The sequence below is a fragment of the Scatophagus argus genome, chromosome 2 (assembly GCF_020382885.2).
Source record: "Scatophagus argus isolate fScaArg1 chromosome 2, fScaArg1.pri, whole genome shotgun sequence".
Taxonomy (NCBI): domain Eukaryota; kingdom Metazoa; phylum Chordata; class Actinopteri; family Scatophagidae; genus Scatophagus; species Scatophagus argus.
In genome coordinates this window covers 7,255,614-7,271,296 of record NC_058494.1, presented here as the reverse complement: position 1 = coordinate 7,271,296, position 15,683 = coordinate 7,255,614, and the positions used below count along the sequence as shown (strand labels likewise).

Genomic DNA, 15,683 nt, shown 5'->3' with positions numbered 1-15,683 from the left:
TAAACAGGAAAACCAGTTACCAGGTGTTCATGGCTTGTTTTAATGAAGGCAGCAGAAACGTCATGCTGCCAGACCTTAGTGTCCTCAGTCACACCAAGCAGATCCATTTTCAGCTGTGTTTGCAGGAGACATACACACACACCCCAAGACATATCGGTGATGCAAACAAAGCCATAAAACCAAACAAGCTGACAAGACGCATTCTTTACAAACCACATTTATTCTTTTATAATACAATGAATCTACATGTAAAACCAGTTGATTCTTTTAAAAAACATACAATTGCTTTGAAATATTAATGCAAACGTTTAAAAAAACAAAACAAAAAAAAAACAAAAAAAAAACAAAAAACACATGATTAACAATCATTAGCATCGAACTGAAACACTGCAGTGTGTGCGAAATACTGACAACTTCACCTTCCTGTTGTAAGCTAGTCTACTCAAAGTTCCTTTGAGAGAGGACGGTGCGATAGAGAGAAGTGCCTTTAGCCTGGAAGAACGTCACGATCATCTTGTTCTTGGTGACTTCTGCGTGGATGAAGCCTCCCAACGTTGAAGCTTGGCCAGTGAAGAACTTCACAGTGCCTTTGGGAACATGGTTCCAGTGACGCACATCAGGGTCCAGGAAGTTTCCAGCACCGCTCACCACATAGCCCACACCAGACTCCTCAATGTACTGTAGGGGACAAACACAGGATGGGATTGAAGGGGGACTGAGGGATGGGATTGTTCTACCAGATCACTTGCACATTTTACATGAACCAACCTGCAGATTGTGATCATGACCACAGAGGTAAGCAGTGGCCTTGTATTTGATAAGCAGAGGATGAAGCCTCTGCAGCAGGCACTCTGTGGGCCCGTGTTCAGACACAGACCACACAGGGTAGTGGCCAGCCACCAAAAGGAAATCTGCCTTGGACTGAGCCAGTCTCTGCTGCAGCCAGATCAGCTGACGGTTGGCATCCACTGCACGGAGGGGACCTCTGGGCTTCTCATCCACATAGTCGTCAGAGTTGCCACACAGCATTATGGTGTCAAGCATGATGATGGTCAGCATCTTGCCAGTGTTGGGGATGTGGAAGTTCAGCTCATAATAGTAAGAAGGGAATTTCCTATAAAGTCAATACACTTTTTCATTATTACTTAAATGTTTAAAGTCTGAACTTTAGAAACATTTTGAAAAGTCATGTCTTACCATCTGTCAGATCTGTGGCTGTAGTCAATCTGGGCTTGGACATTCCCTGCATGGTCATGATTGCCAGCAAGCACATACCAGGGGACTTTGAGAGACTTTGCAGTGTACACAGACTCAAAAGTGTCCTGACAGAGGACAGACCATGGTTTTTACCTCCAGTATTGCTTTAACATTAAGTTTTTAAAACTGCCTTTCAGAATACTTCAAGTTTACTCAACTGACCTTAAACCGAGGAGAATCCACACTGTCCACACCTTTGTAGTAGAAGTTATCGCCAAGGGCCAGAACAAAGTCAGCTCCCATCTGCTCTGCTACTTTGCTCATTTCTCGAGCCGTAGCCTTCTGCACAGCGGTGATGTAGGGCGGATAAGGCACTCCACCCCAGTCTCCTACAGCCAGGAACTTAATCGAGGTTCTGTTTTCTGTAAAGATACACAACTAGATCTTTAGAGATGAGAGTCTGCACAGGGTAAATCTCACATAGACAAAGTTGCTCACGATATCATGAAGGCCTACATAACATAATACTTACTGTTAATTTGCTCCAGCTCTTGGAAGGCAGTAGGATAGCAGTAGGTCACAGGGATGGCAGCAATTAAGATGGATACCACTGTAAGTGCCATCTTTAAAGAGAGAAAAAAGCAGCTGGAACTTCAGTTAGCAACAGAACAAACAGCGGAAATGCAGAACAAAAAAACGAAGTCGGTCATACTGAAAGCGAAACCACATCAGCAGAGACGTAGACATGAAAATGAGGAACATAAAACAACTCACAGCTGCCCCTTGTGCCATAAGCCTACACTTGCTCTCTCCTTCCTGCCTCCCTAAACAACAACATGGTCTCTTACTTTATGTATGAAGGTGACTTGTGATTGGCTGCAGTCTGAAGCTGACATGTCCCAGCTGGATGTAATAGAAGCTAATCAAAGCAGCCATGTCTGTGAGGCTGAGAAGGTCAGAGGTCACAGTTTCATATCTGTCAAAGCATTGCATGTCTACTTCTTTTAAATAAAAACTCACAGATCAAATGACTATCAGCATTAGCAGACACAACACAAAAGCAAAGCAGCATCTAATGTTTCAATCCTCCCACCATCAAAAAGAAAACAAAGCTGGCATACAGGAAAAACAACTTGTCAAGAGTAGGCGTCAGTGTGCAGAGATAATGGTGTCACAGATTAAAGACAAAAAACACTCACAGCTGATAACTGGTGAGGTTGACTCCCAATGACCTGACGGGTCACTCTCTGTCCTTGTACAGCTGCTTCTGCTCGTCTTTTAAAAGCGTTCCCAGAGGAGAGGCTGCAGGAGGACCAGCCCCAGGACACGCCGGACGAGCATGACCATTGCTCACACCCTGACTCAGTCTTGGGACTGGGGCCACATGTGATCTGCAATGGTTATTATAGCTATGGTCCAGACTCCACTTTTTCCACTTCAGTGTTAATCACTGTTTCCCTTCTTCATTTTCCTTATCTTTGTGCTTCCATCTTTTTGGGAATAATAAATGTGACCTACCGAGTTTATTTCAGTGGCACAATGCTTAGCATAAGGCACATTAAATGCTGAGCTAAATTGTTTACTCTCACATAATTCATTCTTGTATTTTGTGTTTTTCTTATTAAACTGGAGTTCTGCAACCCTTTTATCTATTTGTACACTTTTTTCATAGTTTCAACTGAAAATAGGACCCACTGTCCTCTTCTCACTTTGATGCAAACAAACAATTATCTGTTGAACATTGATGTCCTCTTCAGTGCACAATAAATTGGGAATTTTTGCACCCCTAAATCAAGTTATCAGTAGAAAACAAATGTTTATGTGACCGGATGAACTGACAGATGAAAGCAGTGTTCGAAATCTAGACAGTATTTCTTATGATGCTCATGCAAATCTGATTAAAGTGACACTCCACTTTTTGCATTAACAAATGAAGTTCAGCCTGGAGAAAGCTTTAAAAAGACAAAATCTTGGATTGGACTTTACATGTCAGGTTTTCCCCAGAAAGCTTGCATTGCAAATCAGAGGCACGGAATTTGAACGATGGACTTGTTTATAAGACAGGAAAGTCTAATGAAAGACACCAGCAAATGCATCATGGGAAATGTAAGATCCAGTGGTTTTGGAGCTTAACTCATACTATTATAAAAAGTCAGAATAACTCACTCCCTGTAGTTTCAGTTTTGACAACTTTTTAAAAATCTGTTTCATGAATTACATGAAAGTGAAATAAGAAATCCGTGGAGTGCCCCTCTATTTCACTGTTGTATTTAGCATATATACTATGTCTAGAAATATAGAGACCAGATAGCTTACAACAGTGGCAGTATATGTTCATATAAAAATGGATTTCATAATTTCTAATATAACTTGTTCGATGCCTACCAAATGTATTTGTGTTGTTGTTAAACTGAAGCCAAGTAGCTTTGCAACCATACTGACCGAATTTCTTCAGAGGGGTCAATGAGGGTTCATCTCACCTCTGTGAGCCACAGAGCTGTACATACAGACCACACATGCGCTGGCTGACACTATGAAGCATCTGCATGCGCTGCAGATGCTGCTCGCAGCACTCATGAGCGCTGCAAGATGTTCGCTGTAACACTGATGAGAGGAATATCTGTGGTATTTTTAAAGGACGCTCAAGAAGAACCTTTTTACAGCTTTGAAAACACAATTCATGATGCCTGAAAAGGTAAACTCTAACATCTTAAACTTAACAACTTTATAACTGTTTAAGTGACGCAGTTATGCAAACTGATGGTCGGAAAATCTGCACCTAAATAACAGCCATTTTACAAGAAATATCACAGTATTTTATGTGACACACAAAACCATAACATACTTACACAGAACCAGTAAACTAGATAAAAACAAAACATAATGATAAACCAGGTATGTTTTGTACATTCATGTCAACATGGACATGATGAGTGATGCTGCATTTTAAAGAAAACAGGCAGACAAGTCCGTGTCTGGGTTTACCAGATGTCCAATAACTAGCAAGTGTGGTGAAAAAACACAGCAAAATTCCAGTTTCAGAGACACCAACAAGCAGTTTTTGTTTTCCTCTTTCGGAAGTCGTATCCCAGGATCACCACCACGTCAGAGTCATTGGCATAGTGAGGTAAGAAAGGCTGTACACGATATGGCGATTAATAATTCATGTTGCTGTATCCAGAGTATGAGCCCTGGTTTTGCGCTCCAAAGCCCTGATACATGCCATACCCCTGCTGATTCCCCCAGGATGACTGGCTTCCCCAGCCTGCGGAGTGACATCAAACCAGAAGGCCATATTTTCTTTATTAGATACATTTTCTCTTGAAACGGGGCATAAAAGCAACGAGAGATCAATTATATATTACTATTAAAAACAAAAGCACAAAAAGTCCTGGTTAAACTTTAAATTGACTGCAACTTCCTACATCTTTACTCACCATAGTTATTATACGCTTGACCACCCGTTACTGAGCTCGGGTAAGCCGTGCTGTACATAGAGTAGTGTCCTCCCTGGCCGTCATTTTGACCCTGGGTCAGCATCTTCTTCTTTTCCTCTCCATACCCGTAGCTGTAGGGGCTCTCCTGGTCAGCAGGCGGAGGCATCGACTGGTAACTTTCTGTCTTCGTGACGCTTGAGTTGGCACTGGAGACTGGTGGGGAGGAATAGGTGCTGCTCTCTGGGTAAAAGGTGCCATAGCCCATGTTGGTGCTTGAGCCAGTGGAACCAGTGCCTTTGGCTGCATTATTACCATACAGTTTATCTAAAAGATGAAAGCCAAAACAAGAGCAGTATCAGCTAAGAACCATTTGTTTCTAACATGGTCTAATTTTCATTCATTAGCGAGAACAAAAGACAACTCATGTCTGGTACATACTAAAATAAACATGTAGATCAAAATGAAAAAATGTTGGCTTTTACAACTGGCATTATGGTGACCACAGGGGAATCGCGCTCTAACCTTTAGAGGATATGGGTGTATTTTTTTTTTTAGCTTGACTTTATGGCTTGTTTTTTTTCCCCAAGTGAAACCGAACTTTATTTTTAATTCCCTTTTTTTAAGCAGCAAAATAAAAACAAAACACCAACACAGCCTAAAGTCAGTCAGTGTACACTTACGATAGCCTGTGCCGCTGCTGCTCTCATAACTGTAGTTGGCTTTAAGAATGAAGGAAAGGAAAGATTATTAGTTGAATTCTTCACAGGTGTATTAAATCCAAGTCAACACTTGGTGAGAGTAACATTCCTTACTCTTGTTGTAGCTGGGTCCTGGAGGAAATGGTTTGCCCCGGCCCCTGCCTCGACCTCTGTTGGGACCCCAACCACGAGACCCAGAGTCTGAAGGAATGCCACGGATAGTGCCGAACCCTGGGATGTGCTGTTGAACAGGAAACAGAAGGAGATTTTATGCCAAGAGCTTGTGGAGGTGCGCATGCAATGGCTAATATATTGGGGAATTATTTTCACGCATAAATACATTTCTAAGTGTACATGTATTACCAAGAGGCGCCACAATCTTAATATTTAACTGGAGAGCTGAATGTTTTATTCAACATTACTAATAGCTGTGCCAACATGTATCTCAGTTGTATCCAGTGTACACTCTAACGAAAATGTACCCTGGCTGGTTTTGACCTTCAAGTAGTAGTAGTATATGAATTACCATGTCGGTGTAGGTGACCTTCTTCTTTGAAGGATTTCTGTTGACATTTGTCACTCCGTTGTCATTTGGGAATAGCTTCTCCAAAGCAGCGAGGGCAGCGAAGGCCTTTGCTTCCTTCTTATTAGAGCCTCTTCCTTTGAACTTCTGCCCATCAACCTCCACCTGACAGACGGGAGAAAAATATCACATCAAAGTTTAATGGCCCTTTAAAACTGATATGCATGTGTTTCCATTACAGTGTGTATTCACACTTGATTCTACCACTTAGAGAAGTCAGAAGCTTTAACACTAACCACTACAGGGGTCTTTTTCACCTTAAAGCGTTCTAGTTTGAGCGCACTGACTCACCTCCATTACAAAACACTTTTCGTGGGAGCCCCCTGTCTCCGTAGACAATTCGTACTTCAGGCTGCGGCGCTTCTCATTCAGCTCCATCACGGGGTTCTTCCCATTTTTGGTCAAGATAGGACCCTGACAAGTCTGTTCACAGCAAGGGGACAAACAATGACACTTAAATACACATGACTGTAAACGCTTCACTCAAGAACATTCCACTGAGTTCACTTTTTTTGTCTTCTCTGACAAAAGCAAAGGCTGACACAGTTTTACTGTATGATGGTTTTATTAAACAAGAAGCCTCTAAATACACCACTTCAGATGAAGGAACGTACGTCTTCTGATGCAGTAGAGGCCGTGGAAGCTGCTTTCACTGATTCCAGGATGCTGTCAGCATCTCCACTGGACTCTGATTTAGAGTCTGAGCCTGTCAGAAGACCGAGATCCTGCAGGACCTGTGAATGACAAAAGTCAAAAACATGAGCTGACCACAATTTAAAACAGCAACAACGCTTCCTTCATTCACATCCAGTGAGCGCTGTAACGGATCAGAAAAACCGTCAACAATCACAACAATGTTTGATTAACAGGACAGAGCACAGCTCGATACAAACTTTAAACAATCTTATACTCACACATGTAGCGAAAATAAACAGAAGTGAACAAATATCTTATCATTCAGTTAATAACTAGATACCTTAGATGTAGGATTTGGTTTTTGTAAGGGATGGGTCTGGGAGCCAATCACGACAACAGGAATACAGATCACAAATACAAGACTCTTGCCTTGGTGGCTACATTAAGCTTGGCAGCTCGTTTGGAAGGTCCTGTTGCCTCAAAGGTCTTGTCATTTAGTTCCACAGCCATTGTGAAGACTGGCTCGTGGACTGGACCAGTCTGAGATGTAAGCCGGTACTCCAGACCAGGTCTGTATTGGTTCAAGCGCATAACAGCATTCATGCTGAAGTCTTCTGTGACTATGGAAAAGAGGAAGAAACAGATAAATGGCAGAGAGAGAAATATGAGTGGTCAAATAAATAAACTCAATACATTAGGAGATTAACCCAAGAACCCAACCCCCATTATCTGTTAGCTGGTATTCCCAAAAACTGGTAACGCTGAATAATTTTACAACGATCAGTCATAACATTATGAAACCTGCCTAATATTGAGAAGATCCTTTTTTTGCTGCCCAAACAGCCCTGACCTGTCACACACACTCCACCAGACCTCTGAAGGTATGCTGGGGTATCTGGCATCAAGCCATAAATAACAGATCCTTTAAGTCCTGCACAACCCGAGGTGGGGCCTCCATGAATCGAGTTTTCGAGCACATCCCACAGCTGCTTGATTGGATTGAGTTCAGGAGAATTTAAGGGCCAAGTCAACACCACAAACACGTTGTTGTGTTCCTAAAACTATTCTTGAACCATTTTTTGCATTGTAGCAGGCCGCATCATCTTGTTGAAAGGGTTCACTGCCATCAAGGAATCCCATTTCCATGAAATGATGTCGAGTTGGTCAGCAACAATGTTTAGGTAGATGCTACATGTCTAAGTAACATCCACATGAAAGGCAGCACCCAAGGTTTTCCAGCAGAACATTGCCCAAAGAATCACATTGTCTCCACCTACTTACCTCCACTGTCTTCCCTAGGTAAGCGTCGCACACACACCTGGCCATCCACATGATGGAAAAGAAAACGTGATTTGTCTGACCAGGCCACCTTCTTCCATTGCTCTTTGGTCCAGTTCTGATGATCATGTGCCAGTTGTAGGCACCTTTGGCGGTGGACATGGGTCAGTATGGGCACCCTGATTGCAGGCCAATAAACAACAAACTACAATGCACTCTGCGTTGTGAATTGGACAACATGGGCCAGCCTTCTCTCCCCACATACATCACTGAGCTTTGGCCACCAGTTTTCCTTCCATGGCCCACTTTCTGACCACTGCAGAACCAGGAACATCCCACAAGAGCTGCAGTTCTGGAGATTTTGTCAAAGTTGCTCAAATCCTGATGCTTGACCATTTTTTTCTGTTTGCAACACATCAACTTCAAGGACAAATTGTTCACTTCCTGCCTGACATTTCCCACCCAGTGGCAGGTGCCACTGTGACGAGATAATCAATGTTACTAACTTCACCTCTCAGTTTTCATAATGTTATGGCTGATCAGTATACATTTCTTCAACACATTTACAGAACATATTTTTGTATTCATACATCAAGTTTCTATTAGTAAAGCCAAAATATTCCTGATTCAGTTTAATGAGCAACAACATACACAGTTAAAAGGCCAATAACAACAGGGCTCCAGAAGTGTTTACACTGTTGACAGCTGACACTGGTTGCTGTACATATGCAAATCCATGCTTTAATACTTGATAAATAACTCTGATCACTGCATGATCACCAAAAGAGAAAGGAATAATAATAATAATAATTAAAAAAAATGTATGTGTGTGTGTATACACAACACACACTCAAAAACTTTGCTTCGCACTCATTTTTTTCAATGATCATATGCAGATGATACCGCCAATTTATTAGGCGCAGGATTGGATCCACTGGATTGCATCCGACTTTAAACTGAACAGAAAATAGCTAGAGCTAAGATTTAACTTACAATTATAGTGATATATTATATCTATATCGTAACTAAATCAGCGTAAAATCATAAAGTTTGTGTTACTAACATGATTTCTTCTGAAAGCGCTTCTGGAACTTGAGATATTTCCTCTGTTTGCTGTTAAGGTGGGTCTCGTCCTCTAATGTCTCCACCTCTGCGTGTGGTCTCTTAGCTGGCAGGTTCAAGTGTCCCGTAGGTGGTGTCTGGGCTGTATGAGACAAGAGAGACACACATGAGAACAGATCATTTCATTAAAGTGTAAAGTGACCTGCACAGGTAGAGGAAAGGACACAGATTATTTGGTACCTATGCCATCTTTGCTGCTGGCTCCCATTGATTTCCGTGGTTTTATAGATTTGAGGTCCATCCCCAGCACCTTGTGCATCTGTCCAAATGCACACAGCCTCAAGGCAAACTAAGGAAAACAAAATATTAGGTACTATTCACAAAAACATGAGTGTGCCTACATGTATTAGCAGCCTCATCTTACCTGAGCACTTTGTGTGATGTCTTCACACTGCTGTGGAGTCAGATCTGTGCTGGCATCAACCATTTCCTTCTCACATGGATCTTTAATTCCAGGACCGTCTTTGTGCACATACAGTTAAATCAGTATAGTAATGTTAATGCCAACATTTATGCAAACATCCATGCTGTTTTCACAATTCAATTAAAAAAAAAAAAAATCACCTTCCAAGAGGATTCCAGATGCAACACACTCCAAAACCCTGCGCAATGACTCTCCTGCTCCCATTGGCCTCTCAGATGTACCAATGGCTTTCTCTACCAGCAGCTCAAGAGGCTATGAGGAGGTGAGAGCACAGAATATAGGCACAATTAATCATGGCAGAGCTGTGAAAATGAGGCTGACTAATACACAACCACAGCCTGTGCTGTATGTGTAACAAAACTCACCCATCCTGAGAGTGGAGTCCAGACAGGAACACGCTTACACAAGTCTCTCATGATCCGCATCACCACGACGGCAGAACTCAGGTTGTTGACTTTGGCCTGAAGACACAAAAAAGCCACTTCAGTCAGAGGAGCTGCCACCTCTGACCCCTTGCTCTGAAGTTCCACAAAATGACCCCGAAAACAAAGCACAGAAAGAACAACTGAACCAGCTCCAAATAAACCGTTACGACTTATACATATTATTACACACTTTTGTCCACGGGCTGGCTGTTTTCACAGCAGCAGTTGAGCTGATACTGAGCGAGTTCAATCTGACAGCAGACATTTTAATAAATCAAATTCTGTACTAGTGTCGATACCAATGATTCATCTAAATCTGTCATTGATACCGATCAGGAGATCACTCCTCATGAGTTAATAAATACAACTGTCAAACTTCTGAAACTTTAAGGTTATGGTCTACATCGACAACAAGTGAGAGCACAGTTAAAAGTGTTACTGTGTCTAAGTGGAGAGAAAATTATAATGTGAGACCATTCAAAGAAACAACCTTACGTACAAATAAGGACGTGAATGCAAACCTGGAACCACTTGGCGTGGCGGAGAGACGCCAAGGCAGATAGGCATTGCTGCCTGTCCAGAACGTCCGGCGGATCGTTGACTGTTCGCGTTTCTATTGACGAGGTGGGGTAAGAAGAAAAGGTACAGTTTGACCAAGGGGGTTGGCTCTGTCTTGCAGCTCAGGGAGTAGCAGCTTTCCACAAACTAGCAGCAGCAGGGAAAGGGGATCCCAAGTACCTAATGTGTAAATCTTTGGTCCCGACAAGCATAACAGTACACCTGTCACAGATCACGGCTAACTTTTTGACGATGTGTGTCCAAGTGAGAATAAAGGCTGCCATAAAGACACAGCAGCATTTACAACGCTGCATGTTGTTCATGTGTGCACTGGGTAAAAAGAAAATACCCCGTTCCCTCAGCCCCTCTGCTTGAGTTTGCTGCTTCCCCCCTTCCTGAGACAGTGTGTCCAATTGGTCAAAGGTCCAGCGTTCCTAAAAACTTGACAAACTAAAAGGCAATCAGTTGTGAATCACAAGCATTTAGAGAATCTATACGTGTGTCCCACACTGCAGCAAAACTGATGGGAGTCCCTGATCCACAAGTGGCTTAAACATGATTTCTGAAAGATTGGAAACACAAAGGGCCATACCAGCTTTGTGCACGTTTTAGCTCATTTTCTACATTAACACTACAATTCAGCTCATCTATACACAGCAAGTTGTAGGCTTGTGCAAGTTGGACAGACTAAAAACTGAAAAACGGAAGGACTGCAGTAAGGTGAACTGGTAAACAAGGATGTTCCAAATACTATTTTCCTTGATGTTTAAATGGGAAGTTTAAATGTAGATGTGTCGACTGGCGTAAAAAAAAAAGAAAAAAGAAAAAAACACTCAGAAAACTGAAGTGAGCACAAAAAAGGTGGTCCAAAGAAATTGCATCTGTGATAGGAGCCATTTAAAATCAGTAATCACATTTTTTCAATACCATCTTAGATGCAACAGCTAGTCAGCTCATTGTTTTATAGAGCAACATTTGAATAACTGACACGTTTGCTGTAGCGCCACTTAGCAGGGTCTAGTGAAATGTAAAATGTGAAATGTGCAATCTGACTTCTGCTTCTTGTATTTTAGAAGCAAATTTATTGCTCACTGTTAATATTCTTTAACAAGTTACATGCAAGAATTCCTGACCATAAATCTCATACAGTCAATGAATTTCCATATAGCCAAACATTTCAGCAATACAACAACACAGCGCTCACCTAGCATAGAGCTCAAACAACTATTAATGCTCGTCTGTTCAGCAACACCTGCCCACCTATAGGTCCTACCTCTATTCAAAGTGATCCACAGCACAGAGGTGACACCTACTGGACCAATGTTGTGCCCTACACACACACACACACACACACACACTAAAATAACTCGCCGAGTTGCATATTAAAAATGTTCAAATCTTTAAGTAAGTGTTCACATGAAATTAGCATTTTGTCTTTGTAAAAAAAAAGCTTAACATTCCATTAAATTTAATTACATTCAATAAAACTTTTAGAGGGGGCCCTCATGTTGGTTGAGGACAACTGGACTAAACCTCATGTTTTCTCTCCACTGTTCTGTTTACTTTCCACTGGTGTTTTGTTTATGTTTGCACACCATTTTACTGAATAAAAAAATTACCAAAGAACTAAAATAAAGCTAACAAGCGAGCTAACGGTCAACTAACAAACTTGTTGGCGGAAATAAGAATTTCCCATCAACCCCTTCTCTTACGCTACATTTACTGTTATTCTTCTGTGGAACATTACTCATCACAGGAAAGAGCCCTTCAAACACAGTGTCAGTCCTACACCCGATCAAGTCAGAATGACTGTGGAAGCTAAAATCACAGCAACAACAAGGCCAGAATTTTAATTGTGTAGCCCCAGTGTGCAGTGTAGTAAATGGACTAAAACTGCACTGAGACCGGTATGGTTCTCTCTGTAGGGCTTCAGCTAACTTCCCCTGACCTTTCAATGAACTCAATAAAACTTCATACCCCAATATAAATACAGCCCACGCTAATTAACACAGAAGCTCGACCGACCAACACATTCACCTCTGAAACAATGATTTCGTTGTTTCTACTGTTTTTCCTGTGCGTTTGATTCAAATTCTCCCAAGAGAAGCCACAGAAATGTCCTCATCGATGATCAGTTTTGCTGCAGCTGGTGCCAAATGCATCAGCATCAAGTACATGCAAATACGCGCTTTGCTTGTTATTCTTGAAAAGCCTTCACTTTAAACATGAAAACAATTCAACAAGAATAAACAGAGTTGTTTTTATGACTGGCATTGTTATCAACAACATGTGCAGAATGCATCAGCGACTACAGAGGAAGTGTAGTGCTGGCACACGCCAGTTTGTCACAAGACGACGACAGGACTCTCGAGCGAGTGAAGAGCCAACAGTCATTGGTTGTTCACTGGCATCAGTGCGAAACAGTCACTGTACGAGCTCCACTGAGGTTTAATGAGATGAAGATGGACAGCATGTGTGGCGTTTCCATAGTCAGCGCAGGGTTACACATCAATGGAGCAGTGCAGTGTCTGCACATTGAGAACACACAGATCAGGCACAGATCAGCTGATGTCTCGCTGGAGGCTGGACCAACATACGTACCTTCTTGGTCTTCTGGAGTTTCTGCAGCTTCACTCCCTTGCTCTGTCCTGACAAGGGGTGATGTCAGGTGGATAGTCAGAGTCAGGACTGATTGGGTGCTTGTCACAACAAGAGCTGCATCCCCTGGACACTGGCTTACTGTATATGTCCCTGCTGAACTGTCCTATTTAAAACAAGGAACAAAACATTAGGTAGGCAGAAAGGTCTAACAAGCAAAAATAATCTGGACAATGATGTAAACCAACTGTGGGCTTTATCTCCTACCTCTAACTGTGCAGATAACTTTTCAGCCACTTCTTTGAGCAGGGTGACAGTAGGCTTGTCAGAGCAGAGCAGCACCAACTCCAAGTGCTTGTCTCCCTTCAGCAGGAGTCCCTTGGCCACCAGGCCCACCCTCATAACCCCACGCAGGACACGCTCTTGTGAATCACCACTTGTATCATGAGGAGGAAAAAAGAATATAAAAGACTGACATAGATGAAATGAATCAGTTGAGTTAAAAGCTTTTAAAGACCCTTGATAAACATTTTTAATCATTAGGACAACAGCAACAGAGCATTTGGACACCTCGCTCACCTCTCCGCCTCTGTGTTTTCGTTGTCATGTTTTGGGGTATCCATCTGGTCAGACACAATTTTAAGGGCGCACTCCACATGGGAGATGATCATCTGCACTGCCTCCAGCTCCTCTGGCGAGGGATACACTTCAGAGTGTTTTGCCATCACATGGCGATCGTATTGTGATCGTATGTGCACCTGGGGGGCTGCAGCTTCCTTAAATAATAAAAATAATCATAATATAAATTATGATTATATTGTAGAAAAGAACAGCATAGTGTAAATAAGAGCAAACGTATCTTTGGTTTATACTTTAATCACATACTTATAAGTTATTTTTGTAATGAACAGACTGCATTCCTAATCCAGTCACTACTTTGATGTATTCCAGTGAAACTGAAATCTCATGCAATGTATAAAGTAAAAATAGCAATGGGAAGTATAGTATTAGCAGTAATACTTAGGAAGTGCGTGATTACAAAAAAAACAAACACCTGCACCAGATACAGTTTGCAAGAGGAAGAGCAATCTTTTTTTAAGCGCAAAAGAAACAAAAAAAGTGATGGAAAACATTAGATGTTCAGTCTTAGTAAGGAGACTTGAAGAAGTGGATTAAATGACTCAAATTAAAAAAGGTGAAACAAGAACCTCATGATGCCGTTTATCCTCAATCTCCTCCATAGCAGCAATGTAATCGTGGTATTGTCTCAGCTCCTCCTCGTAGCACAGGCAGTCATACCAGTAACGCAGCTCCTCATACCTGGAAGGACAAAATGACAGACTGAGGACACCTGTGATGACCGGCTGCAGCGTTCAAGTCCAAAGCAGATGCTACAACAATACGTAAGTGTGAAAGGGAGGACCTAAAAACAGACAATCAACATTTGCCAGTGACACTTTGAACAACTTGCCTGATCTACCCGCTGAACTTTAATATTTAAGTCTACATTTAATTCGACAGGCTCACCGGGCTCTTAAAACATCTGTCACTGCTGTGCCAACCTCCAAGAGCAAATGGAAAAACTTGTTTAAATTTGGGCTATGTTTGAAGTGCTCTCCACTTCTTTATGTTTGTTTGTATTTTTAAAATATTTGGTTACTGTTGAACTTAAAAAAAAAAAACGTTTTCTTTTCTACATGTTACTCGTATGCATTTTAATGAAAAATATACCGAGTTTGCTTGTTATCAAATGTCTAAAATGACCAAATTCTATCTCCTCGCCTTTATCTCAGTGTTCATATTGAACTATTTCGTTAACCATCCACTTGATGCTGCCTGTACCTGTCAAAATCGTGCGGGAGGAGCCTGTGGCCCTGCCGTATGAGGCTGTCCCAGTACAGAAGCTCCTCATACGCCTGGTGCTCATCCCACGCTGCAGCGGACGCCATGTTGTCACGACTTCCAGCCTGCAGCTACTGCCTGTTTTGGATGGAAAAACCGTTAATTGGTCAGCGTACAACTGGTACAGCTAGAAGCCTGGCAGCAAAAGGCCGACCAAACCAAACGTTCTGAATGCCATCAAGTTATCCACATGCATGCTGCACTGGTTGCAGTTTGTTTGCTCAGCAGGTTGAGATTCCTCGTTAAGGTGCACATTAACAGTTTATTTCAACACAAAATAAACACACAACATCTCATACATCTGTGCAATGACAACACTGTCCTCCAATCATACACTGAGCCGATACTGCGATGAGCTATGACAGCGGGGTAGCTAATGTTTACAGCATTGACCGCCCACTTAATACGAGCGAGCCGCGCCAGCTAACGTTGGCCAGTGCTACTTATGTACTCTTGCATTAGACGTGTCGTTTTAGCACAAAACCACTGACGCTTACCTCTGCTAACGAAATAATAAACAAGTGTAGACCGTATCGAGATAACTTTGCTACCTTTTGGTTGCCGTCAACCAGCGAAGGATCGCTTGACTTCTCCTTTTTTTGTGTTTTTGGATGATTGCAGTACCAACTTTAAGTGCACACTGCCACCTACCGTACCGGAGTAAGTACAACACGCTATATCTGAAGGCTATTTAAATTAAGATGATGATAATGGTGATTCTTCTTATTATATTTGTATTACTTTTATAATAAAATACATCAATAAATGTCAAACAGTGTGTGTTCATGAAGAAATATATTACACCTCTGTGTTTCCTAAACCTTG

At 41.9% G+C, this 15,683-nt stretch overlaps 2 protein-coding genes across 4 annotated transcripts; both read right to left on the bottom strand.

The window, feature by feature from the left end:
• Window positions 1–201: 201 nt before the first annotated feature.
• Window positions 202–2,105, bottom strand: acp5a (acid phosphatase 5a, tartrate resistant). The gene is made up of 6 exons (XM_046404391.1): window positions 1,972–2,105; window positions 1,730–1,820; window positions 1,420–1,619; window positions 1,198–1,322; window positions 769–1,114; window positions 202–678 (listed from the first exon to the last, which is right to left on the bottom strand). The coding sequence occupies exons 1-6, from the start codon at window positions 1,987–1,989 to the stop codon at window positions 439–441; spliced, it is 1,020 nt and encodes a 339-aa protein (XP_046260347.1). The 5' UTR covers window positions 1,990–2,105; the 3' UTR covers window positions 202–438.
• A 1,885-nt stretch (window positions 2,106–3,990) lies between these two features.
• LOC124067204 (interleukin enhancer-binding factor 3 homolog) lies at window positions 3,991–15,507 on the bottom strand. 3 transcript variants are annotated; one of them, XM_046404362.1, is made up of 20 exons: window positions 15,410–15,507; window positions 14,799–14,936; window positions 14,165–14,276; window positions 13,536–13,732; window positions 13,224–13,392; window positions 12,960–13,122; window positions 10,322–10,413; window positions 9,741–9,836; window positions 9,516–9,627; window positions 9,316–9,413; window positions 9,132–9,240; window positions 8,893–9,033; window positions 6,981–7,171; window positions 6,530–6,649; window positions 6,207–6,338; window positions 5,859–6,020; window positions 5,447–5,573; window positions 5,315–5,353; window positions 4,635–4,958; window positions 3,991–4,462 (listed from the first exon to the last, which is right to left on the bottom strand). In XM_046404362.1, exons 2-20 carry the CDS (start codon window positions 14,903–14,905, stop codon window positions 4,353–4,355), a joined length of 2,601 nt encoding a protein of 866 aa, XP_046260318.1. In that variant the 5' UTR covers window positions 14,906–14,936; window positions 15,410–15,507; the 3' UTR covers window positions 3,991–4,352. The 3 variants fall into 3 exon arrangements, with proteins under 3 accessions (XP_046260318.1, XP_046260326.1, XP_046260335.1); XM_046404370.1 differs by having other exon boundaries at window positions 15,356–15,462; XM_046404379.1 differs by lacking the exons at window positions 14,165–14,276; window positions 14,799–14,936; window positions 15,410–15,507 and having other exon boundaries at window positions 13,224–13,427; window positions 13,536–13,676.
• Window positions 15,508–15,683: the final 176 nt, after the last annotated feature.